This window comes from Aspergillus flavus, chromosome 8, assembly GCF_009017415.1.
Source record: "Aspergillus flavus chromosome 8, complete sequence".
Lineage (NCBI taxonomy): Eukaryota > Fungi > Ascomycota > Eurotiomycetes > Eurotiales > Aspergillaceae > Aspergillus > Aspergillus flavus.
In genome coordinates this window covers 2,078,705-2,101,415 of record NC_092403.1, presented here as the reverse complement: position 1 = coordinate 2,101,415, position 22,711 = coordinate 2,078,705, and the positions used below count along the sequence as shown (strand labels likewise).

General features: G+C 49.0%; 8 protein-coding genes across 8 annotated transcripts; 5 read left to right on the top strand and 3 right to left on the bottom strand.

Annotated features, from left to right (window-relative positions):
• Positions 1 to 1,629: 1,629 nt before the first annotated feature.
• Positions 1,630 to 4,341, top strand: F9C07_2077480 (uncharacterized protein; the record flags this gene model as incomplete). The annotated part of the gene is made up of 7 exons (XM_071508838.1): positions 1,630 to 1,953; positions 2,020 to 2,427; positions 2,472 to 2,716; positions 2,771 to 3,119; positions 3,174 to 4,006; positions 4,063 to 4,133; positions 4,190 to 4,341. The coding sequence occupies 7 exons, from the start codon at positions 1,630 to 1,632 to the stop codon at positions 4,339 to 4,341; spliced, it is 2,382 nt and encodes a 793-aa protein (XP_071367417.1).
• A 305-nt stretch (positions 4,342 to 4,646) lies between these two features.
• Positions 4,647 to 7,677, bottom strand: F9C07_1948036 (transcriptional regulatory protein DEP1). The gene is made up of 4 exons (XM_041295212.2): positions 6,644 to 7,677; positions 6,513 to 6,582; positions 5,969 to 6,455; positions 4,647 to 5,906 (listed from the first exon to the last, which is right to left on the bottom strand). Exons 1-4 carry the CDS (start codon positions 7,542 to 7,544, stop codon positions 5,265 to 5,267), a joined length of 2,100 nt encoding a protein of 699 aa, XP_041151088.1. The 5' UTR covers positions 7,545 to 7,677; the 3' UTR covers positions 4,647 to 5,264.
• Positions 7,678 to 8,990: 1,313 nt separating this feature from the next.
• On the top strand, positions 8,991 to 10,631 carry F9C07_13274 (nucleolar protein 12; the record flags this gene model as incomplete). Its single annotated transcript, XM_041295226.1, has 2 exons — positions 8,991 to 9,116; positions 9,174 to 10,631. 2 exons carry the CDS (start codon positions 8,991 to 8,993, stop codon positions 10,629 to 10,631), a joined length of 1,584 nt encoding a protein of 527 aa, XP_041151089.1.
• A 218-nt stretch (positions 10,632 to 10,849) lies between these two features.
• On the top strand, positions 10,850 to 12,615 carry F9C07_2287504 (uncharacterized protein). Its single transcript, XM_041295227.2, has 3 exons — positions 10,850 to 11,125; positions 11,183 to 11,806; positions 11,881 to 12,615. Exons 2-3 carry the CDS (start codon positions 11,459 to 11,461, stop codon positions 12,400 to 12,402), a joined length of 870 nt encoding a protein of 289 aa, XP_041151090.1. The 5' UTR covers positions 10,850 to 11,125; positions 11,183 to 11,458; the 3' UTR covers positions 12,403 to 12,615.
• On the top strand, positions 12,616 to 15,082 carry F9C07_2287503 (pyridine nucleotide-disulfide oxidoreductase-domain-containing protein). The gene is made up of 3 exons (XM_041295228.2): positions 12,616 to 13,753; positions 13,838 to 14,075; positions 14,158 to 15,082. Exons 1-3 carry the CDS (start codon positions 13,593 to 13,595, stop codon positions 14,929 to 14,931), a joined length of 1,173 nt encoding a protein of 390 aa, XP_041151091.2. The 5' UTR covers positions 12,616 to 13,592; the 3' UTR covers positions 14,932 to 15,082.
• A 1,324-nt stretch (positions 15,083 to 16,406) lies between these two features.
• Positions 16,407 to 17,758, bottom strand: F9C07_2206056 (uncharacterized protein; the record flags this gene model as incomplete). The annotated part of the gene is made up of 7 exons (XM_071509623.1): positions 16,407 to 16,754; positions 16,807 to 17,043; positions 17,082 to 17,117; positions 17,170 to 17,278; positions 17,321 to 17,367; positions 17,391 to 17,505; positions 17,625 to 17,758. The coding sequence occupies 7 exons, from the start codon at positions 17,756 to 17,758 to the stop codon at positions 16,407 to 16,409; spliced, it is 1,026 nt and encodes a 341-aa protein (XP_071367416.1).
• Positions 17,759 to 18,228: 470 nt separating this feature from the next.
• F9C07_13278 (uncharacterized protein) lies at positions 18,229 to 19,721 on the bottom strand (the record flags this gene model as incomplete). The annotated part of the gene is made up of 4 exons (XM_041287472.2): positions 18,229 to 18,715; positions 18,769 to 19,183; positions 19,239 to 19,480; positions 19,540 to 19,721. The coding sequence occupies 4 exons, from the start codon at positions 19,719 to 19,721 to the stop codon at positions 18,229 to 18,231; spliced, it is 1,326 nt and encodes a 441-aa protein (XP_041151092.2).
• Positions 19,722 to 19,917: 196 nt separating this feature from the next.
• On the top strand, positions 19,918 to 21,772 carry F9C07_2264217 (uncharacterized protein; the record flags this gene model as incomplete). Its single annotated transcript, XM_071510178.1, has 2 exons — positions 19,918 to 21,105; positions 21,219 to 21,772. The coding sequence occupies exons 1-2, from the start codon at positions 20,670 to 20,672 to the stop codon at positions 21,770 to 21,772; spliced, it is 990 nt and encodes a 329-aa protein (XP_071367415.1). The 5' UTR covers positions 19,918 to 20,669.
• Positions 21,773 to 22,711: the final 939 nt, after the last annotated feature.

Genomic DNA, 22,711 nt, shown 5'->3' with positions numbered 1-22,711 from the left:
AACATCTCACCTACAACTTTAGAAGTTGCATCTCCTTCAGCTGGAAATCTTCAAATCTCCCACTCATACTATTGCCGCACAGTTATTACCCGCGGCTTTTGAACTTTACCTGTTGATGCTAGAGCCGAACATACGTATTGTTCTCTTACATACAGCTCTACTACTGACAGCAATCTTAGCAAATCATACAATTTCTTATGTCCTCCTCATGAATGAAAACTCCCTTCGGATGACGAGTCTACATTGCAAAGCATCAGCAACATCCTCTCAAAAGCCTACCTATACATAGGAGCCAGCGCCCATCCTCACTCCATTTCACATTAGCCCGGAGTATGTGTACAACGTCGACGAGGATGGCGAATTCCTAGAAGAATGCAATGAGGCGAAAGTGTAGATGGGCCGTTGTATAGACTATGTCGACGAGCAAAGCTGGCCGACATCCGAGCCACCCCCCACTTAGCACATTTGACATTCTGCTCGAAAGGGTGGAGCTGGGCCGTGGATGGAGGACTGATTTCTTGACGATCCATTCTATGCACTTGTTGAACGAACTTTCTTTTCAAGATCTTGCTATAGAAATCCCCGCACCTAGTCAGTTGAAAGGAATTCGCCTGTCAACACTTATATCGGGTACCATATAAGACGGATCGAGTTATGTCTTGAGACGCCAATCGATGAAGATGTTGCGCTTCTTGTCAGCGCGATTGAAACTAAGAGGGGAAGCATGACCGAGCACGTAGTATGAAAGAGACAAAGAAACATTTTCTATACAGGCTAGCGGTTTTATATCAGTCAGAGGTACATACCCTGTGATCAATCATAACTCCAGGCAATTCGAGCTACTTTCATTGTCTACAGGCGAGAATACCATTTACTAACCAAATGCCCTGAGTCAGAGATAGACTAAAGGTGGACAGTGTCTCGCTTGCACATCATAATCTTGGTGGTTTAGTTGAGAGTCAAATGGCAATGCTTGCGAGATTAGGGGTCTTTATTACTGTGCTTAGCTTGATGTGTACGAATAGTATATAAATTTGTGCAGGGGTCAATGGCCCGGCAATACAGTACGTATTTAATTTTATCGAAGAGAAAGACTGAGGGGTATATGGGTCGAAGGAATTTCATGCAATTTTCCTTTTTTTTTTTTTTTTTTTTTTTTTTTTCTGAATCATATATAAATACCCCGATGCGAATCATTGTGTAAGGTATAATGAGTTGTGTTGTTGTCTTAAGGCCCTGGCATTTCTTCACTAACAAATTAAATGATCGGCCGAATTGCCGGCCCGCTGCAGGTGACTTTACTTCCCCAATCCAGTCCATCGGCGTCATCTTGAAATCTCCCGACTTCAACTTCTCTTTCAACAATCACTACATATCTACTGCAATATTCTTTCCTGTCGCTCCTCATCCCGGAATCGACCTTTTGGCTCCAGAATTGACGCCATATAACCACCGGTGACCCTGTTCCCCGGCCCGGCGGTGTCGTGGCCAGGCTGTTCGTCGCGTCTTTTAACCCGAACCGTTCTGTTCCTTTTCATGGTACTATAGATTTTATTTATCGTAGAAGATTCGCTTAACCGCCGAGACCCCTCTTTAATTGTCCCTCCGGGCCGGTTGAACAGAGCCGTCATGGCTCAGTCGACTGGTAGTCTTGTCGACCAGATCGCCCAGCTCAACGCTGCCCGAACCCTCGTTCTGGGCGATGCCGCATTCTACCCACAAATTGTGAATGGTGTTCTTCCTATAATTGGTGCGCGATCGCGATTGGAATTACGACGATGGGGTGCAGAATTCTTAGCGGAGACCTTCTCCAGCCCGGCGCTGGCTCCAGCTCAGAAGGAGCAGCTAGCTGCCATTGCTTTGCAGACACTACGAGAGACGTTGGAGTTGCCGGAAAAGGATACTGTGACTTTGAAACATATAGTGGAAGCTGCGGCCAGTTTATATCCCCTGGTGTTTAGGCATATGTAGGTGACCACTGCTCTCCCTTCTGTTTCGCCCCGGGGAGAGGTCTCGTAGAAGTGCGCAGGAAACCAATTTAAGCCGGCTCACTGGGGAATTGTGGGAACTGACACTCTTGATAATTGCAGCATCAACCACCCTGAAGACTCCAAAGTTTGGGAGAATATGACCGCTATTAAGGACGATATACTCCGGAGATGGGATACGTCCCCATTCTCGGTGAAAGTATGCTGTATCAAGTTTGTACAGCGGGTGGTTCAAGTCCAGACCCACGGTCTAACGGACCCTAGAGTACGTACAGGAAAGAAAGAAATGCCCGCTGTTCCCAAAGGAAAGACTGTTGATGATTCCCAGCGGCCGGAGCAGAATGAAACGTCCTTGGCCATTGTTCCTAGAAATCATTCCATCCTCTCCCTCCCGTACTTAGAAGCCGAGGCGTCGGGCCTACTGGATAGATTGCTGTCGGTCTTTCAGGAAGATGCAAGGTATGAATGATACCGTCTCTGAAGTCAATTGTGCCATGTCCCACTAATGGACCCGTCATCGTTAGCGACCCCCTCCTAGTGAATGCGACGTTGAACAGTCTAGCGATCCTGATTCGAACCCGACAGTCCATCGGTAACAAGATTATCAACGCGATCCTAAGCTTCGTTCCTGCAAGACAAGCACGCACCCCGGTGACGCCTGCGGTTCGTGTTGGCGTCAAGTCGATGGAGCGCACGGCTAGGGCCCTCATGATCAATATAATGAAGAGGTGAGAAGGATTGGTCGTTCCAAGTTGCGGGTCATAAGCTGATGGGCGGTCTAGAAATCCTAGCCATCCCCTCGCAAGCAAAATGCAGCAGCATATCGAGCGCTTGATGCAGTCGCGCATAGAAACCGTTGATGATAGCTCGAAGAAGCGTGGCCTACCGACCGAGCCAACAGATGGTCTGGACAATTCCAAGCGGGCAAAACTAGATGCTGAATCCCCTCCACTGATCAAGGTGTCACCGCTGCCTCCGGGCCCAGTCAGTTACTCACAGCTCTATACGTTAACTGAAGACGCTGGCCTCTCCTCTTTTGATGTGAAGCAACTACCGGTTGAGCTTCTTGTCAAGATTGTGGTTCCTGTTTTAGCTCGTGTAGACCAATCTGCCCTGCAGCAGGCCGTTGATGTAAGTTGGAGACATTTTACATTGGAGAGAAGACAAGTCCTAACCTCTAAGTAGGGTGTACGAATGCGGTATCAGACGCTCCAGAAGCAGCAAGCTGCGCAGCCTCCTCCACCGGCAACGGGTGAAGAAGAAGACGATGACTATGAGCCCGAATATCAACCCATGGACGTGCCCGAACAGGCGGCAGAGCAGGAAGACGCACTGTCGGCTGAACCGGCCGATCTTCAGCCCGACTTGGTGTCACTCGGTCCTTTTGTGCTCCCACAACCTCCCCCACTATCAGAAAATGAGGCTGCAGAGATCGGCCGAAGTGCCGTGGGAAGAGTGTTTGACATGCTGGCATCGAGCGGTGTGGCGCCAAATACTGGAAAAGGAAAGAGCCAGCAACACCTAGGTTTCTCGAGGCTGGCTGGCAGCACCTTTGATCGGGACGCCTGGGTAACACTACTCACCCGACTCGCGACGCGGGCGCCTGCTGGGTTAGAGGTAGACCACAAGAAGAACGATCAAGACCCGTCGTCGAAGAGACCGACGATATCCGATTCTATACGCGAAACATTGTATCGATATATACTCGAAGATTTCAGAGGCCGAGTAAATGTTGGAATCATGTGGTTGAACGAGGAATGGTACAATGACCGAATTCAAATGAAATTTACCGCGTCCCAACGAGGTGAGGAAGATGAGGAATCGTCGGTGCCATTGCACTACGACCAGTGGTCACTGCGGCTTCTGGACGGATTTTTGCCGTATCTGGATTCTCGGGACACCAAGATCTTTATCCGGTTCCTCAGCGAGATTCCAGAGGTAACCATTCCCATCACAAAACGGGTAGCCAGTCTCGCAAAAGATCCTGAGAGAGTGAATCTCTGCATCCAATCGTTGCTGTGCGTATTTCATCCACTGTGAGACTCCGAGAACTATATGAACTGACATCGGTTAGGTATCTGATTATGTTCCGGCCCCCGGCGCGGGAAATGTGTCTCAATGCCGTAGAGGATGTTTATCAGACATGTAAGCTACTGACACCAATCCCCATGGACGTCTCCCTGCTAACCTTTTCACCCCAGACGAGGAATCACGACCCGCCGCTGGTAAAGTCCTAGCCAGATGGCGTCCGCAGAGCACAGCTGTACAGCAAGCACAACCCGAACAACAATCTACCTTGGTGAACCGCACAGTTGAATCAGAGAACAACACTCCCGTCGCAAACGGTGCTTAGGCACCAAATCCCAACCAACGCGCGCAGACAGCAACCACAGCCACAAACATAGTCCAAACCATCAATACCTCGTCCCCCGGCATCCCTACACCCCAAGGCCTGTCAGACTGCTATTGAAAATAAACCGAAGCGAGCGAGAATTTTGACCGTACTTTTATTAGGATTGATAGATAATGTCATGTCTAGTTTGGGCACAGATCCAATTCTGTCTCGTATACACAGACTATATGTTTGAACATACCTACAGCGGAAATGCAATGCATCTGCTATGGTTCCATCCGTGTACTGAATATCAGTCTAGTATAGGTTGCCTAGTTCTGTGTCGCCTTTTGCCATTTAGGAATACCATTTGTCTCGATAGATTACTTATTGAACCGTCACCAGGTCCTATTAGATTACTTGGTAGGGTTGTACAGTCATGTTAAGAGAATGCATGATCATGATTCTAGTCAATTATATTTTAATCCTTATATCCTAATACATATATATCCGTGGAACAAGCACTCAAATGAAGTAGAATCAACAAGGCTCAGGGCCAATTTGTGTATCATAGAGCATGTATAGTCAGTTAGATAGGTAGGTAGGTATTGTGCAAATACAAAGGTAACACAACACAGAAACAAGCCCAAGCAATGCATCCATTTAATCCCCGTATTCACAATGCGCCAAGACCAAAGCAAAAAGATAAACAAGCAAATGGGGTACTGTAAGTGAAGTTGGCCTCATCCCTATTTCGATTCCAGTCATACATGCTAACCCGTACATACATTATAAGAAAAAAGAATAATAGAGCAACTCTACAACACCGTGTGGAACCCTATACACTATCCAAAACGCTATGGAGACAATAAGTGAGACGTTATGATGTGGGGTAGAGAGGAGGATGGGGGTTATCATGGCAAGGTCTTTGGGTGTTCTGGGTTCTAGCGGGCTGTCATTTGGTTCGAGCCGGAGCCACCTAGGACTCCAGTTGATCCGTGATGATGTATGGAATTCGCTGATTTGGAGGGCAGCGGCGGTGGTGATGAATCACGTTTCGACTGGAAGAGCCCTAATCGGGCAGGAGGCGGTGAGTAACCGGCATTCCGGTGAGGCGGTGATCGGTTGTCGAGTGTGTTATACGAGGATGGATGGGGTTTCCGTACATCTAGCGGGGAGGAGCTTAATGATCGGAACCCGGATCGTCGGTCTGCGTCGTATTCGGGATTCCCATACGGCCCGAGACCCTGTGTGGGCTGTTCGTGATCATAGGGTGTGTTGTTTGCTGAGGAATTTTCGGCAATGGTGGATGCCGACCCGTTAGGAGCATGAATGTCCACTACTCGTTTTTGAGCTGCTGGTGTGGTGTAAGCCGGTGCCCGCGGGTTCTCAAATACCCGACTCTGGGGCCTTGGCGGAATCTGCTGTTGATGATGTATTGGATGCTGTGGGTTGGCCCAAGGGGTCTGTTCTAAGAACGCTTCCTCCGCCGCGGCGCGGAAGACGTTCGACGACATAGACGACATGGCGCCTCGTTGTAACGTTGAGTGATGATGTGAGATAGGAACTCTCGTTTCAATGGAGATCTGCCCGCCAGTTAGGTCAGCACCAAAGCGTGATGATTAAAGAGCATCCCGAATACACTTACGCCCATCTTTTCCATGTCCTCCTCAAGCTCCGCCGGTCGTGCAGCAGACAATGAAGGAGCGGCTGGGAAACCGACATACTTTGCAACACCAGCCAGAATGGATACTTCTTGGTTGTAGGCAGTCTGGTTGGCAATCTGTTGCGAACGGCGTGTGGGAAACGGAATATAATGCTGCGGACTAACTTCATCCGTCTTGAAGCGATCATGCTGAATGGCATAGAACTGCTTGCTGATGGCACTCGAATGCTTTTCACGAACGTCCCGAGCCCGCTGGAAGTAAGTACTATGCGCTTGTGCACGCTCGGCCAGGCTCTTGTTCAATAGGGCCTTGATTCGGTATTGATACAGTGTATGTTCGTATTTAATCTTGGCGTCCCGATACCGCTGTATACACTCCAACTGCCGCAGGAATTCGGGATGTGTAGGATTCGGGCCGTTCAGCATTTCGAGTTCGCGATTAAGTTTAGAGACTCGTTCATCATAGATCCTGTTGGCTTAGTCAGTAACCAATGCATGCCTGACCAAGAGGTGCAGGGATACTTACTTGTCTCGCAGGGCGGCGAACTCCCGCTCTAAAACTGCCAGCGATTCCATCGCAGATACCCGTTTCGCTGCTACGCTCGAACATTAGCACGAAGAAAAAGCGACATGGTTGGAGAGGACATAGTAACTTACATTCTTCTTCAAGTTTGGCGGCAGCCTCACCATCATCTGCTTCTTCGCGTTCGGCAGCCTCCTCATCCCCAAGTGCATCATCCCCACCGCCTTCCGCGCCAGTTTCGAGAGCCATGTCAGCATCCTCATCGACATCTCTCGCTTTCCGCCCCTTTCGCTTGCCTTTCCTACTCTTTCTTCCCTTAGCAGGAGCCGCTGGCAAGTCGGACTCGGGAATATCATCGACTGGGGTATCATCCTCGTTAGGCTTGGAAGGTTCCTCCATGGGTTCCTCCTCAATGGGCTCAGGCGTCAGTACAATATCCTCTGCGGGAGGATCACTCAGTTCGCTTTTGAGAGAGCCGCGACGTTTCTGAGGAGGCTCGTCCTCTTCGTCAAGTTCGGTGCCCATTTCATCAGCCGAGCCGAGCCGTTTACGTTTCTTCCCGATGCCTTCTGAAAGTGCGGACTCATCAAGCCCTGGCGTCTCTTCGCCAAGGTCAGGGACCTGGTTATTTTTTGAGCGGGGCTTGCTGGGCGAATCGTCTGGTACATGCTCCTCGTCGTCAACTTCATCGTAAGTCGTTGATTGAGCTAGCTTGCTGGGGCTCGGACCATGATTAGTTGCGCTCACAACAATGTCTCTTCTCAATCTAATATTATTCGGAGAATCTTCAATGCGCTCGGTTTCCGCCTCCGAATCGTTTTCCGTCATAGCCTTCTCAGGTTTAGGCGACTCGAGGTCGAACACCATATTCTCGGAGACATCGTCAATTTCACTTAGACTACTAGATCGTCCGTCATCATCATCATCTATAAGCGCGTCGGCAAGGAGAAGGTGGTGTTCGCCATTGGTGATGGTGGACTCTGCCCCGGCGGACGGACCGACCGAAGCGGATTCCCTGCTTTCGGCCACCTCCATTAGTTATGGAGGGTGGTGCACAGACTTCGGTGGCTTCAAAAGGTGAAAGGAGGCAGGTAAATGAGAGGTCCACGGAAGTTGATTTTCAGTATGCTTGTGGAGAGGAAGCCAGCGGTCAAGAGGGTGCAGTTGGACCAAGTGCTAAATGTATCAAAGAGAAAATGTTAGAAAGACTTGGAAAATGCATTATAGACATGCCAAGGAAACGTTCACACTACATCAACATGAACGACCAAAATCAACAGGAAGGAGAATGGAAAAAAGTATGTTGAGAGGGCAGTGTCTGAAGGCGGTGCGGAGATTTGATCACACACCCCCAGACTCACGGGCAAGCATTCGTTCTCGGCTTTGAGCGCTGGGAAGTGCGCCAGAGCAACAGCGATACTCGGTTTCCACAGTGTGCCAAAACCCATGATGACATCGCAAAGAGAATAGATCAAGTCATCAATGGGGTTGTAGACCAGCAGAAAACGTACCGTTCAATAATGCGCCAATCGCGAAACCTGTGGTAACCCCAGCTGCCGCGACCGAGCACGATTCCCCAAAACCGCAGTTACAGAAGGTGGTTCAAGGCCACAGGTTCTCGCCAATATAGTCAGATAATGTTGTATGTATGTCACCAAGGATATGATTTACTGCAGGATCGGCGCAAACAAGCACTCGGTGGGGGGAGGGCGAAGGACGACGAAGAGGAGGGAGGTGGAGGTCGACTTCACGAAGCGGGCAATACGACTGTAAAGCGCTGCGGGAGAATGAACGGCATAGAAGAGAGGTGGGTTGATGTCGAGGTTTTGGAGAGAGAAAATAGCAATTCCCTAGCGAGCGATTAAGACAACGATTGAGTATGGGAGCCACCAGAGCGTTAGCGCAGAGAAGTGGCTGCTGCTGGTGGAGGGAGAAAGAATGATTGATCATGACCGAGAGCGAGGGAGCGAGAGACTGAGAGAGCGTCACGCTGCCGTATGCCGCCCGTATCGTCCAGTCCTTTTCTGCCCGTCTTTTCGCTTTTCCTTCTCAGGCCATTACTTACCGCCTTTGGGGGGTATGATGATATGCTTCTGGCTATCTCATACGCCGCGATGTGCCAACCAACTAGGGGATCCAAACAGAAAAAAGTGATAAATCGAGATTCCACCTGACAAGTATCACACTGAATCAGTAAGAGAGATGGCTGATACTGCTAATATTTTCCAAAATTCCACTATAATTGCCCGAGTGAGGAACTAACGCGATTTATCAGATTCCCCACGTGATATATCAGCTTCCGTTGCCAAGATCCAGAAAGAGTAAAACAGAAAAAAAAAGTTACGCGGAGTACGGACAGCAACAGAGGGAAAATACGCCCCCCGCCATTACACTCCCTCTTTCTTTCTTTCTTTTTTTTTTCTTTAGTTGAAACAAGCCGTATACATTGAGAGGCGGGATACTCTCACAGTTAATATCATCATGGGAAAGAAATCAAAGTCCCAGTCGGAAAAAGCTCCGCAGACCGAAAAGGCAGAAACGTCTCTTCCTTTCTTAGCTGGAAATGTCGGAATTGACCCAACGTTGGCGTCCTTGTTTGAGACGAGTGTAAGTGGGTTGCCTTTGGTTGTTGAGAACCCGGCTAATGTCTGTCACATGTTTTAGTCGGGCCCAGTAAAAGCGCCGTCGTTGCCCACAACCAGCAGCGCCGTTGAAAAACCCGCCGCAGGTGACGATAGCAGTGAAGACGTGTCGGAGCCCGAAGATGAAGATCAGGTTATGCAGGAAGCATCCGAAGCCTCGAGCGACGCTGGTGGTGAGCCCGCTCAGGCGGCTTCAGAGCCTCCCAGTCGGAAACGAAAGAGGGCTGCGGGAGAAGATCTCGAAGAATCTTATATGCGTCGCATAGCAAAGGAAGAACAGAAGGAAGAACAGAAGCGCCGCGCGGAAAAAGCAAAGAGGCAAAAAGGCGAGGGTGAAGAAGAGGATGAAGCGACATCTACCGACAAATCCGACGACGAGAATGAGGATGAAAGTTCCGACGAAGATGAAGAGGTTGCGATACCCAAACACGAAACTGTGACCGGTGACGCTCAGTCGTCTGATATTGACAAGTCCAACCGCACGGTGTTCCTAAGCAATGTCTCCAATGAGGCCATCAAGTCCAAGTCCGCCAAGAAGACCCTTTTGAAACATTTTGAATCGTTCCTTTCTACACTCCCTGAATCTACGGGACCTCACAAAGTGGAATCGATACGTTTCCGTTCTACGGCCTTCGCGAGCGGGGGAAAGATCCCGAAGCGGGCTGCCTTTGCCAAGCGCGAGGTTCTGGATGAAACCACTCCTAGTACCAACGCCTATATCGTTTATAGTACTGTCCAGGCCGCTCGAAAGGCTCCTGTTGCCCTGAACGGGACTGTCGTCCTGGATAGACACGTCCGTGTTGACAGCGTCGCACATCCCGCCCCGGTCGATAATAAACGGTGCGTTTTCGTCGGCAACCTCAACTTCGTGGACCAGGAAGGCAACGCCGATGATGAGGAAAAGCCGAAGAAGAAGAAGGCTCCGGCCGATGTCGAAGAAGGACTTTGGCGGACCTTTAATGCCCACACCAGCAAACCCAAAGATCAGGCTACCCGTCGGGGCAATGTCGAGTCCGTTCGGGTCGTTCGCGACAGCGTCACCCGTGTTTCGAAGGGGTTTGCCTATGTCCAATTCTACGATCAGAATTGTGTGGAGGAGGCCCTTCTGCTGAATGGAAAGCAGTTTCCGCCCTTGCTTCCCCGGAAACTACGTGTCATGCGAGCTAAGAAACAGCTGAAGAAACGTGAAGCCGGCGGCAGCACTCAAGGCAAACCGCTGCGGGAGGCGGACAAGACGCTTCAAGGTCGTGCTGGCAAGCTTTTTGGCAGGGCGGGTGCGGCCAAGGTCAGGGCAGATGCAACGAAAATCATCTCCAACAACTCGTTAGTGTTCGAAGGCCACCGAGCGACGGATAATGGGTCGTCGCGCATCCGCGTGAAGACGAAGAGTCGTGGCAGCAAAGGCAAGCCGAAGAACCGCAGTAGCAAACGAGCCGCCGCGTATAAGGCAGCGGGAGGGAAAAAGAGGAAGACTGAATAAGCTGAGAGTTTGAAGTAGTCTGATTACATGTTCTGTTCCTCATGTATGTATTTTACAAAAGAAATGAACCTTAAAAGACGGGCCTACGGTACTATCATACCTGTAACGATTAATTAGAGGATGGTGTAGTAGCCGAAGGACAATCTTCAATACGCTTACTAGTGTATGTATAAAAGCCCTCTGACGTCATCCAGCAATCCAGTCATGGGCTTTTGGGCTAATCCCAATCGGTCATACGTACTTTATTACTAGGTAGTCCCAGGTGCTACCAGTACTTAAGAACAATACTTCTTGTATTTACTCTTACCGCAATTGCCATTCTCGATCCTCCTCCTTTTTCTGTTGACAGTCGGATCACTTGATCTCACAGGACGGGTTATAAGTGTACAGCTGTCGATCGATAACCACTCAACCCAGATTCCCCCACCCGACGCGGGGTGTAAATACATTCATTTCTCTTTCTCATCAGCAACAGAAGGAGGCAGCGTGTGTGAGTGAGTGCGAGAGCCACCAAAGCACTGTGTCGAATCTGTATTCACGGCTTGAGTCAGTGGACTTGTAATTTGATCCAGTTTTCGTTATTGTCTTCGGCTTGACTTAATCGAGGCTGTGTGGAACTCTTCACTTTCAGCTCGGTGCCTAGAGGGTGGATCATTACCTAGAGCAAATCATCAAACCAGCCGTCCACTCCATTCGCTGATAACGATACATGATTTATATAGAACGTGCTTCACCAGTAACTTCATCTTGTCCGCCTTTGCGATATACTTACTCTTCATTATCGCACCATTACAACACGGTGTATAGACCCACTTGCTTTCTACACGATGCTCCCCTTTCGCTTCCGTGGACTCCGACGCAGACAGTCGAATTCCTCTAATGACGAGCCCGAGCCTCCATCTAATATGGGCAACCAAAACAGTACCGCTGATGACAGTCATGGGCCGACTGACTCTGAGATCTTCTACCCCGAATTCTACGATGTGCTTAAGGTTCGGTATCTGCTGCGATGGAAGATAATTTCTGAAGGGCTACCCGTTGAGATTGTGGATCTGATCGTGGATGCGGCCGAATATTGGCCCTCCATCGAGGCTACATTGGACCAAAAGAGAATTATTCACCAGGACAGAGATCAGGTGTTGGTCAGGACAGCACCACTGTGCTATGATGAAAAGGTATACTGCATACTCTCCAGGCCTTCTTGACCTGGCATATCTCTCCAGTAGCTTTGATCGCTGACATCGCGTAGACATTGGGAAGTGACTCGCCTAAAGTGCTCCCTCACCGGACTGTTCATCCTTGTCGGAAGATTGTCTTCTCCATCGCCTCGCATGACCAGGGCTTTGCTAACAGTGGGCGTGGCACGTTTGACGGATCCTATACTTGGTTTGACACCGAAGTTGTCCCCTTCGAGAAGTTGCCGACGCCTGGAGATTCGTCTGTTCCTGAACAAGATGCGAACGGGGTCCGGTTTGGGCCCGATCATCCTCTTCTCCTGCCCAGCTCCCACAAACTCCAGGCGAATCGAACGGCGGTGAGGGGAACCCAGCATTATCATATCACCTGGCATCATCTCGATAACATCAGCGCCGATTCACCGGAAGCGGAGGAAATCCAGCATAACCAAGGTCGAGGACGAGCCACGCTCGATGGAAGTCAAGTCCGTAATTTGCAAATTGGCGATACGATTGCCGTCTGGGGTCGAGCGCGATTCGGGGCGTGGTCGAACCATGTGGAACGGTTGTCGGTACGGGTATTTTGGGCTGTGTAGAGTTGGGGGTGCTTCGTTGTCCCCTGCGTCTCCCGGCTGGACTGGTACAGATATACATAGCATCATTGAGAGGAATGCTGCGCTGATTCAGGTGTGATTATGTATACGATAGTAAATAACTAGATATAAAGGCAGGACCTTTTGAGATAATGTTGGATAATTGGATTAACAGGGTTACTCATGAATTGCATATAGATCTTCTTTATCTTTTATGTCTTTCCTATGATGGATGAATGCATAAAGGACATACTCAGTCTCATACTAATTAATATCCAATGGTCATGCGGATCCCGAGTCATAGGATGAGAGATCCAATTCAGGAATAGGGTGACGGCCTTTCGAATCAGGCCGCCAGCAATAACCTCATTCCTTTGAGAAATCACGCAATTGCGCCAAGACTGAGACGATCCACCACTAACTCATCTGAATATAAGGTCCTCGCTTCCTCCATCGCCAGACGCTTCAAAAGGATCCTCTGTTTTCGCGATCGAAGGAGACAACTTGGCAGTCACTCGGGCTATGGAACTGAGACTTTGATCTCTTCTTCGACCCTCACCCCTTGAATCTTGCTTCGTCTTCGCCTCTTTCGCCAGCCCAAGACACGACACGACCAGCATGTGACCTCCGACGGAAAGCGCTCAAGGATTTGCCTGCGAGTGGGGCTGATTCGTCAGGTCGCGCAACAATTGGCTTATTTGAGGGAGAATAATTGGCGACTACTAGCCTACGGTTACGAGGGTATCACCGCCTGATACGGGAGCTGCGTCAACTGAGGATGAGGAGTTGTACATCTCGCCCGAGAGCGCCGTCCTTTCGGCCTTGAAGCCGCGTTTCCACACAAACGATCCCTAAGGTGCCAGTCACGAATGACCGATTCTGGCGGCTGTCATTCGCTCTGTCCCGTCCGCTTGGTCGTTTTCTCCATGTGCCTTCCCCTCTCGTCTAGACCCAAGGCACAATGACGACGCTCCCTAGCTTGTTTTGCCGAGAATTACACCGGTGTTTCCATACATTCCACCCCTGGGCATTCTCCCCATAAATTTTGGCGTTCTCCCAGCGTTTTCTCACCCAATCTTTCTCTGGGTTCTACCATCGCAAAACGTGCATTATTTCTATGCCACAAAACGCTCTATTTCGTTCCTGATATCCTTGAAAAAACACAATTCACACCACATATACGGCCTCGGAAAATGAATTCACAGAGATGTGCCGCGGTCGTCGTGGGAGCCGGCCCCGCCGGTCTCGCCGTTATTGGAAATCTATTGGAGAAGCAACTAGGGGGGAAGATCGCCTGGATTGATCCATACTTTCAGGCTGGTCGGGTGAATCGCAAGTACCGCGAAGTGCCTAGGTGAGTGTTTCTGTCTGGCAGCCTGACTTCATGAAAGGCGTCGGATGAGGAGCGCTCAGCTGACTTGTTTTGGTGCCGGTTCAGTAACACCAAAGTCGCCCTGTTCCAAGCGTATGCCACAGCAGTCCAGCCCTTCCGCTCCGTAATCAACAGCACCCGTATCCCTAGTCCATTCTCAACGATGGCCAAACTCGATCAAGAGAAGACCTGCCACCTGCATCATGCGGCAGACATGGTTCGTGCCTTGACAGAGGGCATCACTAAGATGGACCAGGTTTATGCGTGTCGGGGGTATGTCACGGCTGCCAACCTGGTAGAGAAAGTCAGTATAAAGTCCCGTATAGAGGGCCATCCCAGGAGATCTCGTGCCCTGTGTAGCTAATCGTTGTCCTTGTCGCTCTTAGACTTCGTCTTGGACCGTTCGGATCCAACGTGCGGACCACCTCGACGAAGTTGAGGTCATTACCCCTAGACTCATCTTGTGTACGGGATCGTCGCCGACAGAGGTGCCGATCCCGGTGTGTGGACAGCACATCGAGAGGCTGGATCTAGATGTAGTACTCAAACCTAGTGACCTCGTCTCGTATCTTCCCCGCAATGAGCCCCAGACTGTGGGGGTTGTTGGAGCTTCCCATAGTGCCATTCTGGCGCTCCTCAACCTGGTAGATCTGGCCCGCAGTACCCACCCTCAGCTCCGCATTAAGTGGTTTACTCGGCATCCGCTGAGGTATGCCGAGTACATGGATGGCTGGATTCTGCGGGACAACACCGGCCTGAAGGGTTCCGCCGCCGACTTTGCACGACAACAGCTGGAGGAGGACAAACTCCCTCAGTCCGAAGCCGGCCGGTTCATCACCAAGGTGGACTGCGGAGGCGGCCAGGAAGCAGCGCAGTATGAGCGGCATCTGCCGTCGTGCACCCACCTGGTGCAAGCTGTAGGATTTACTCGGGATCCCCTTCCCGAGCTGTCAGTGAATGGCCGTCTTCTCGATCCTGAATTTGACTCGGTGTCAGGTGGCTTCCATGATGCGACAGGCCGTGTCGTCCCGGGTTTGCATGGAGCAGGAATCGCATTCCCGGAACGAGTGGTCGATCCCTACGGCAATGTTGAACATGCCGTTGGGTTCTGGAAGTTCATGAAGTTTATCAAGAGAGTCAGTCCCCAGTGGACAGCATGATGGTGGTTTTCTTTAACTAGTGATTCCCCTTTGCTTTGCCTTGATTTCTTGGTATTATTAGCGTCATCAATTGTGGATAGAATTCCCATTCTAATATGCAAAGTATGTTTATACTGGACACTTCTACGTATCTGATATGATCCATTTACGCTACGGCGTCTTATAAATGATTTTCGTCCACCTAGTTCTACCCATTAACGCCTCAACCTGAATCCAGCCACACCAAGCTTTCAGTATAATCACCTACATCATAATGGCAACAGATATTAACTTCTCTAGCAACCACACCGTCCTACCTTTCACAAAGGCAAAGTTCATAAACACGCGTCATAGATTTTGCTGGGAGACCCCGAACAGATCAGGGCACCGTCAAACGTGGAGATCAATAACTTTGTTCTCACTTCCCCATAAACTCAGTGCTGTCTGGATCTTACGATGTTTACCTCTTCTACCATGGACAACCCTGGGAGAGCAACCTGTGACCATTCGGGAACTTCTCAAAGCTCTGGCCACACAAGTTTCGCAAAATAAGCTGTTTGAAGGCAGTACATGAGCCAACGTCGGACAACGACTATCAGGCTTTAGTCCTCATCCACAGGACCAAAGCCATAGTTACAACATCAGACCCAGCCCACCATCTGGAATCTCTATTTTCCTTCCCCCCTACACTCCTCAATCTCCCTCCCCAACACATCCAAAATCCCCAGACAGAAACTATGGCTTCTTGGATCTCTTCTGGCGGAGATTTTCCCCATTGATTTTCCGCCTAGGTCGTATTCTCCTTCTCCTTCTGAGCTTTAACGGAGGAATGAACGGAGGAAGAAGATGTGAGCGCCGAAACAACCCCGTTGTTGTCGTTTTTCTTGTCATAACCCATGTTGTAGCACGGTTTCAGGCCCTGACATCGTAAGCAAGACCAATGAAAAGCCAAAGATGTCTTGAATTGGTTCGCATCGCCAAAATCCACTTCCTCATGCATTGGCCAATTGGAGGCTGATCGCAACGTCGACGCGTTGTAGGAGGGATGTCTGGGATCGGATATCGTCGGCTTTGGGTTGTCTGATGGGCTTATGTTATCAACATAGTTTGGCAAGTTCTCAACTGATGGGTATGTCCCTTATGTTGATAGGGCCCCTCATGAGGTCCAAATTCAAAGTACTTCAGCTGTGGATGGACTGGGAACTCTACTTTCTATAAAAGCAATGTACATGAGAGCACAGAGATGAATGGATGTATTTGCATGTCCAGGGTCGAGGCATTATCTGTAAGACTCTTGCTAGTCTGTGGCTGTGAGGCATCTATAGGGGCACGGAGGATTGAATGGTGACTTTGGAGGACTGTACACTCTGCTGGACTGAGTTTGTATCACAAAGAGGTATATGGGTTGAAATGAAGTCGGAAATAGCATTGGAATGAATGCCATGTAAATGTATATCATAATAACCGTGAATTGATCATTTGGGCTGTTAAACAGTTTACGGATCTTCCAGTTCCTCTAACATAGCATCAATGAACTCCCTCTCTCCTAACAAAAACTTGCGTGTCGACGCAACGTCAAAGTCACGATTTGCCTTCTTATGCTGCCGCATCACCTTCAACTGATGACGCACTCGCTCCTCCAAGTTCTCCAGCCGATACTCCGCATACTGATAGTAAAGAGTACTCTTGGGAGTTGTAGGCAACAGAGGTCTGATAATTGTCTCATCGCGAATAAAGGGCGATTTAAGTCTTAGAGATGTTACCATGCTGATACGTTCCCGGCCGCCAAAGGCCTTCAGAGCTTGATGCTCAATATAACGGCCTTGCATAATGACAGCCGTGCCCTAAATTGCGCCATTAGCTATGGGCCTTTCCAAGCAGAATAAAATCCCTTACCGTGGCAGGTCCACGGAATTTCAAAACTTCGCCTGTGCCTGTCCGAATAACCGTCTCGCCACCAATCATCCCGGCGCAATCTGATAGCATGGTGACGCAGACGAATGCGTAGCTGTCAATGTGCCACCCAAAGGCCGGCTTATTATCTGCATCGCTGTCAGGTTCCCTGGCGGCAGCAGCGTCATCCCGAACTGAGATATTGACATGTCCAATGTCGACATCCATAGCAGGGATTAGCTCGAATCCAGCTATTCGAGAGAGAGTGCTCCCGAAACCGCAGGGCTGTTCCAGGCATCGTAAATAAATGAGGACTTCTTATATGTACATTAGTAAACTTTGTGAGGAGAGAACGAAGGTAACAACGTACTCTGGGCAGTAACCTCGAATCATATTGGTTGCCAGGTCTGAACCAACTTGATACTTCTCCAGTACTGGCCGGCTGAATATCCCGGCTCTCATCTGCCTATTGCCTCTTCAGTGAAAAAGTGTGAATGGCTCCGAGATGGCCGTGGACGTGATGCCTGCGCCTTCCAGTCCGATATCCTTCATCGTGTGATGATCCTGTCAGAAAATTGAAAATTGACATGCTTTGCTACATCGAATGGTGTCCGGTCCGGGACCTGAGCACCTTCAATGAGAGACTGTGAGAGGGGTTTCCGGGGCTCATGAACTTGTCCTGTTGAGGGTTTGGAGCCACAGCTGGTGCAATTCCAACATCTATCATGCCGGACTGTGCTTGGATTTGGGAAGTGATGAAACGGGGTAGGTAGAACATGCAATCTACTAGGTTAGAATAGTCCAGGGTCCCACTCTCATACTTTTTCTTTCTCCTCTTGTACTTAGTGTGGTCGAGAAGTTTGCGGAAAAGCCCGCTATCTTCAGCACCGCTGAGCGAGGAAAGATAGAATATCCGTAGATCTTCATAAGGCTCATTGGGTATACAATGCTTCATGGCCAATTTCCCCTATCCACTGTCAGGAGCTAGGGTGGGGTCAGAGAGGCTTCAGGGTATAGAAGACGATCGAAAGCAAGATCTGTGAAGAATATCTAACCCAGTCTTTTTTCCCTCTCACTGAGGCACGCACGGGCCTGTTAAATAATTTTAAAACGACCTCCAATGGAGCATTTTTTTGCTTAGAACACAGAATCATTCCAGTTTTCCTCACGATTTGAAGGTTGCAGTGGTGAAGAAGGCGTGTATGTAAGCGATGGTGAACTATACAGAGGTGGCGGTTTGTTATGGATTCTCTAGCTCAGATTTCAGTTACCACTGTAAATTCACTCTTGACCTTTTTTTTTTTTTTTGTCAGTTAACTGGAACATCGCATTGGTGGTATTGTATGTATATAATCCGGATGATGAAGTAATCCATTCGCCGAGGGCTCTGATCGTACAATGCTGCTTTTGTCTAGAATAGAATCGCTACATAATAAACACCCGTGGTTCGGGGAGAAGTGCGGGCCAATTTGTATAACTGCTTCGCGCCCATATCTTGTCAAGAAGTTTGAGAGCTTGCTGTAGATTAAGAAACCCATTACGGTGATATTGCTTTTCCAAGAACTGCTTGAAATATAGCCGATGCTCATCCTTCAAGCTCTCTGATGCGGCAATGAACGTGGGCCACACAAGGGAATGTTCCCCTAATGATCCCTCCGGGAACATCCCTAGTGTTTCTTTGAATTGCTCTATCTTGTTGGGGTCTAATGTGCCGTGAGGCCCCATTGTTGCGCGCTCTAGGTATATGTCATATGCTTGCTGGCGAAGATATGCATTCAGATAGAAGGTGAGTGCATGGTCAGGGTGGAGGTTGCCGTTGTAGTGCAGGCAGTCGAAGCTCTCTTGGGCATGGGCCACAATGCTACGTACACCGGCCTCCTCACTCAGCAGTGGTGCAGCATAGACACGAAACCTACCAGGATTAATGATGGTACTCAGCAACTCCTAGAGGCATTAGATACTCACTTGCGTATTTGTCGCAGCAGAAAATTAGCCATGTCACCGTTCCCAAGCCCGCCCTCTCCCCCGACCGCATCGAGAGCAGATTGCAACATGTGAAACAGGATAGGAAAGTCTGATGATCCGTTGACCATGACCCCTACCAGCAGGGTAATGATCGCAACGAATATAGACTGTCTCGTGAGCATGTCGTACTCATCCAAAGAGCTTCTATTTTGTAGGCCTAAGATTGCCTTTGCATAAAGCTTATCCGGTCTGACTGGGAGTGTCCCTCCGGACTTGTGAGAGAGATGAAAGGTAGATACAGCCAACACCGCATCCATAACCATTTTGTCGGATAACGCAAAAGGCAGAATCAAGTACCGCCATCCATTGTACTTGTCATCCATAACCACCATTTGAGGTGCAATATTGTGAGAGACTTGAAGAGTTATTATCCTATACAAACTTCAATTGGATGTGTCGATGAGGCTTACAGTAAGTCAACAGAAATCCATTGCTTGGATCCACTAGGTCGACGCTTAGAGGGAGGGTGGCCATTGCTTCAGGGCTACCAGTACTAGATGTTTTCGGTGAATCAGGGCCCAGTCCCGCTAGTGCATTGGGTTCTGCGGGGACATTTGCGACATTGCTGGTCCAGTCGAATTGCTCCTCGGAAGAGCCACCACGGACAAAGGACGGTGAGCATTTATGCTGCGGGAGATCACCCAGCCATTTGCTGCACGCCCAGTTAGTATGGTCACCTTAGGCGAAACCATCATCAAAGGAAAAACATACCCACCCTGAGGTGAATTTTCCCCTTGCCAGGCTATCTTACCTTGACTACCCCCATCGCGGAACCGGTAGCGGACCCCAAGCCCACTGCATGGTATGCCTCTGGACGCACATTTACCACAGCATGGCTGGACGCGGTCGCAATGGATTCGGCGCTGGGAGCATTCATAGCAGCCTGCGCACATATCCGGTCAGAGAACCACAGTATATCTGGAACGTCTGATTCCATCTATGCGCACCTTTTACCTTCGGAACGTACCGACGTTTTTGACGGGGCATATTGACACTTGGGTCTGAACGTTTTGATTGAACAATAAGAACATTGAATCAAAGCATCATTGACAATAAGCCAGGTTAGATAGGCAGGTAAAAGCTACTAGTAGGCCTAATATGCAGCAAGAGAAACGGAGCGACCTTATCGAGAATGGCGGGGTAACTCCGATATTCGTGATTGATTACTCAAGTTCAAGTCTGGTTCATTCGTTAAATAACTCGCACTTGACCAAAGGTTTGCACGTTCACGAATGTCATCAAGTGGGAGGGAACTTGCCTGTAGGGTGTCACTAGTTGCTAGATAATGTCATTCTTATCTAGATTTGATAGTGATTGGTTTTTCTGTGCATCTGGCGCGGTTGTTGGTCGTAAAGAGACAACGAAGTCGGCGAACTTGATTCAAGATCCACGAGTTGCTGGCCAATCTGCCATTTTGGGCTTAGCTGGACAGACGTGCTCTCATTTAACTTGCCTATTCTGGTTAGATCCTTCCCCGCATATCAAGTGACACTCCCCAGGATTCAATCCGAAGATCTGCCAACAAGTAGTATATCTACTAATTGAGACCCTCCACTCATGGTTGATCGCAGTTTGTTTGGATATCACGTTCCGTATACGCACATAATGGCTCTCTATCATCTCCGTATCCACAAAGGAAATGACAATCTTCCGTGTTCCCATTCAACCTTATAGAGAGCCACGTGGTAGACGTACATACAAGGACTAACAATAGCGAGCTCCAGTCAAATTCATTATATTTAAAGCAAATATGCCGCTAACCTCCGATTCTCATCGCTTCGACATCAGTTCGCTGCTCGTCCTACTCAACAGATACTCCCGAAGGTCAACAAGTCAAAACAATGCAGAACTCGGTCAAACATCCAGAAGTACTGCTGATCATAGCTCCATGGGATCTCTCAGTGTCCTTCCTCGAACGTCTACCAACGATTAGTCCCGGAATCCGAGTAATCACCTTTAAATGTAACATGCAGGACATGGAGAGGCCCCGAGCGATATCTCAGGAGACCTGGAACTCAGTCACTATTCGTCTCACACGGAACTACCTCCCAGGAAAAGAACAGATTCCCAATTTGCGATACATACAATTTCACACTGCCGGTTGCAACCACATCGCAGACACATCTCTTTTTGAGGACAGCGATGTATCATTCGGTACAGCGAACGGTGTTCACCCGCAGGTGGTTGCTTGGGTTCTCTCTGGACGCAAGCTGACAACGCGCAGTTCACAAATCGCCGAATGGGTCGTTACTACTTTACTCGGTTTCCAACATCATTGTAATCGCTTCGTGGATTCCTCTGCAATCAGTGCGAATTAATCTTTGAGAACTAACTAGTATTCGAACACTGGGACAATCAGAAACGTGAAACGTAGGCTACACCTGAAACAGACGAAGACACGGAGGATGCTGTCGGTTTACGAATGTGCGTACACCACCCATCGGTGGGAATGAAAGATAGGGTTCTCTTATCGTGTATAGGGTGCACTGGGCGTCAGTGCGCACGCTTAGCGAATGCGCTCGGGATGGACGTTCATGCTTTTACCCTACACGAACGGCCGACTCCAGAGTCTAAGGGTGATCATTCGTACGTTGAGGCGGGAATGGATGATCCCAACGGCGACATTCCATCCCGATGGTACCATGGCTGCGATCAGTTAAATGAGTTCCTTGCCGGTCTTGATCTACTGGCTATTACTCTACCCCTTACCTCGCTAACCTGGAGCATGATCGCTCGCGAACAGTTCCAAACTCTCGGGAAGCGGAATGCCTTCGTCAGCAACGTTGGACAGGGTCCAATCGTGAACAATGATGACCTCGTGGATGCTTTGAATAACGGGAAGATCAGAGGAGCTGCGGTTGATGTCACGGACCCCGAACCATTACCTGCGGGGCATCCACTGTGGAAGGCGAAGAATGTCATCACTACCATGAGCGAGTTCTGAAGGTTTTGGCTCGCACTCTTAAGAATATTGCGGAAGGAAAAGAGCTTATCAACAAGGTAAATAAATCGCTAGGCTACTAGGTGAATCTCAATGGATATCATTCGTGCCCTTCAAAGCTCCAGGCCGCGGTTTCGACAATGCGTTCAGCTCCAACACTGAGGTCAAGAGTCAAATGTATGGCATTCTGGAGTATGGAGTACATTAGTCAAAATCTTCTGATCATGCCAGCGGCCAGCCTCCAACTATCGTCTTCATCTGTAGGGTCCCGTACAGCTAACCTCCAAAAGTAGACCATCCAACGAACCCTCACTAAACCAGCCAATAATACCACTAAAAATCCCCTTTCTGTCCTGTCAACAAACCACATGCACGTTATGTCAAATCATATTTCCAAAGTCCTTTTCCCCTTTACCCATGTCTTTAACTAGCCTACGTATTAGTGTTTAAGGAGAAAAAAGACGAGAAAAAGAATTAAAATTAAAATTAAAACATCATCCACATTCAGCCTCAAAAACAAAAATAGGAAAACCAAACCTCGGTTCCGGAGAAACATCCCCGCCAAGGGCCAGACAGAAACTCGTGCCCACGCCTAGTGTGAAAGCAGTAATCGAACAAGAAACTATTGAACTATATTCATGGTCCATCACAAACCAAAGCTTGTTCGCCTCCACATCTCACTTTCTCACGTTCGTTCTGGTTACATTGGTTTTCTTGAAGTGGCCACTGGGGCTATATTTATCCTTTTGCTTTATATTACGGAGTCATTCTGAATACCTACCCAGTACTCCGTAATACTTATCTGACGGTTAAATTAAATTGTTGAGATATTTAGGCAGGGAAGCTTGTTGCCTGTGGTTAATTACTTGGTTAGATTAATGTTCTAATCCGGATCGATGATAGGTGAATGAGTATTTGGATGGATATCGGATTAATTACATC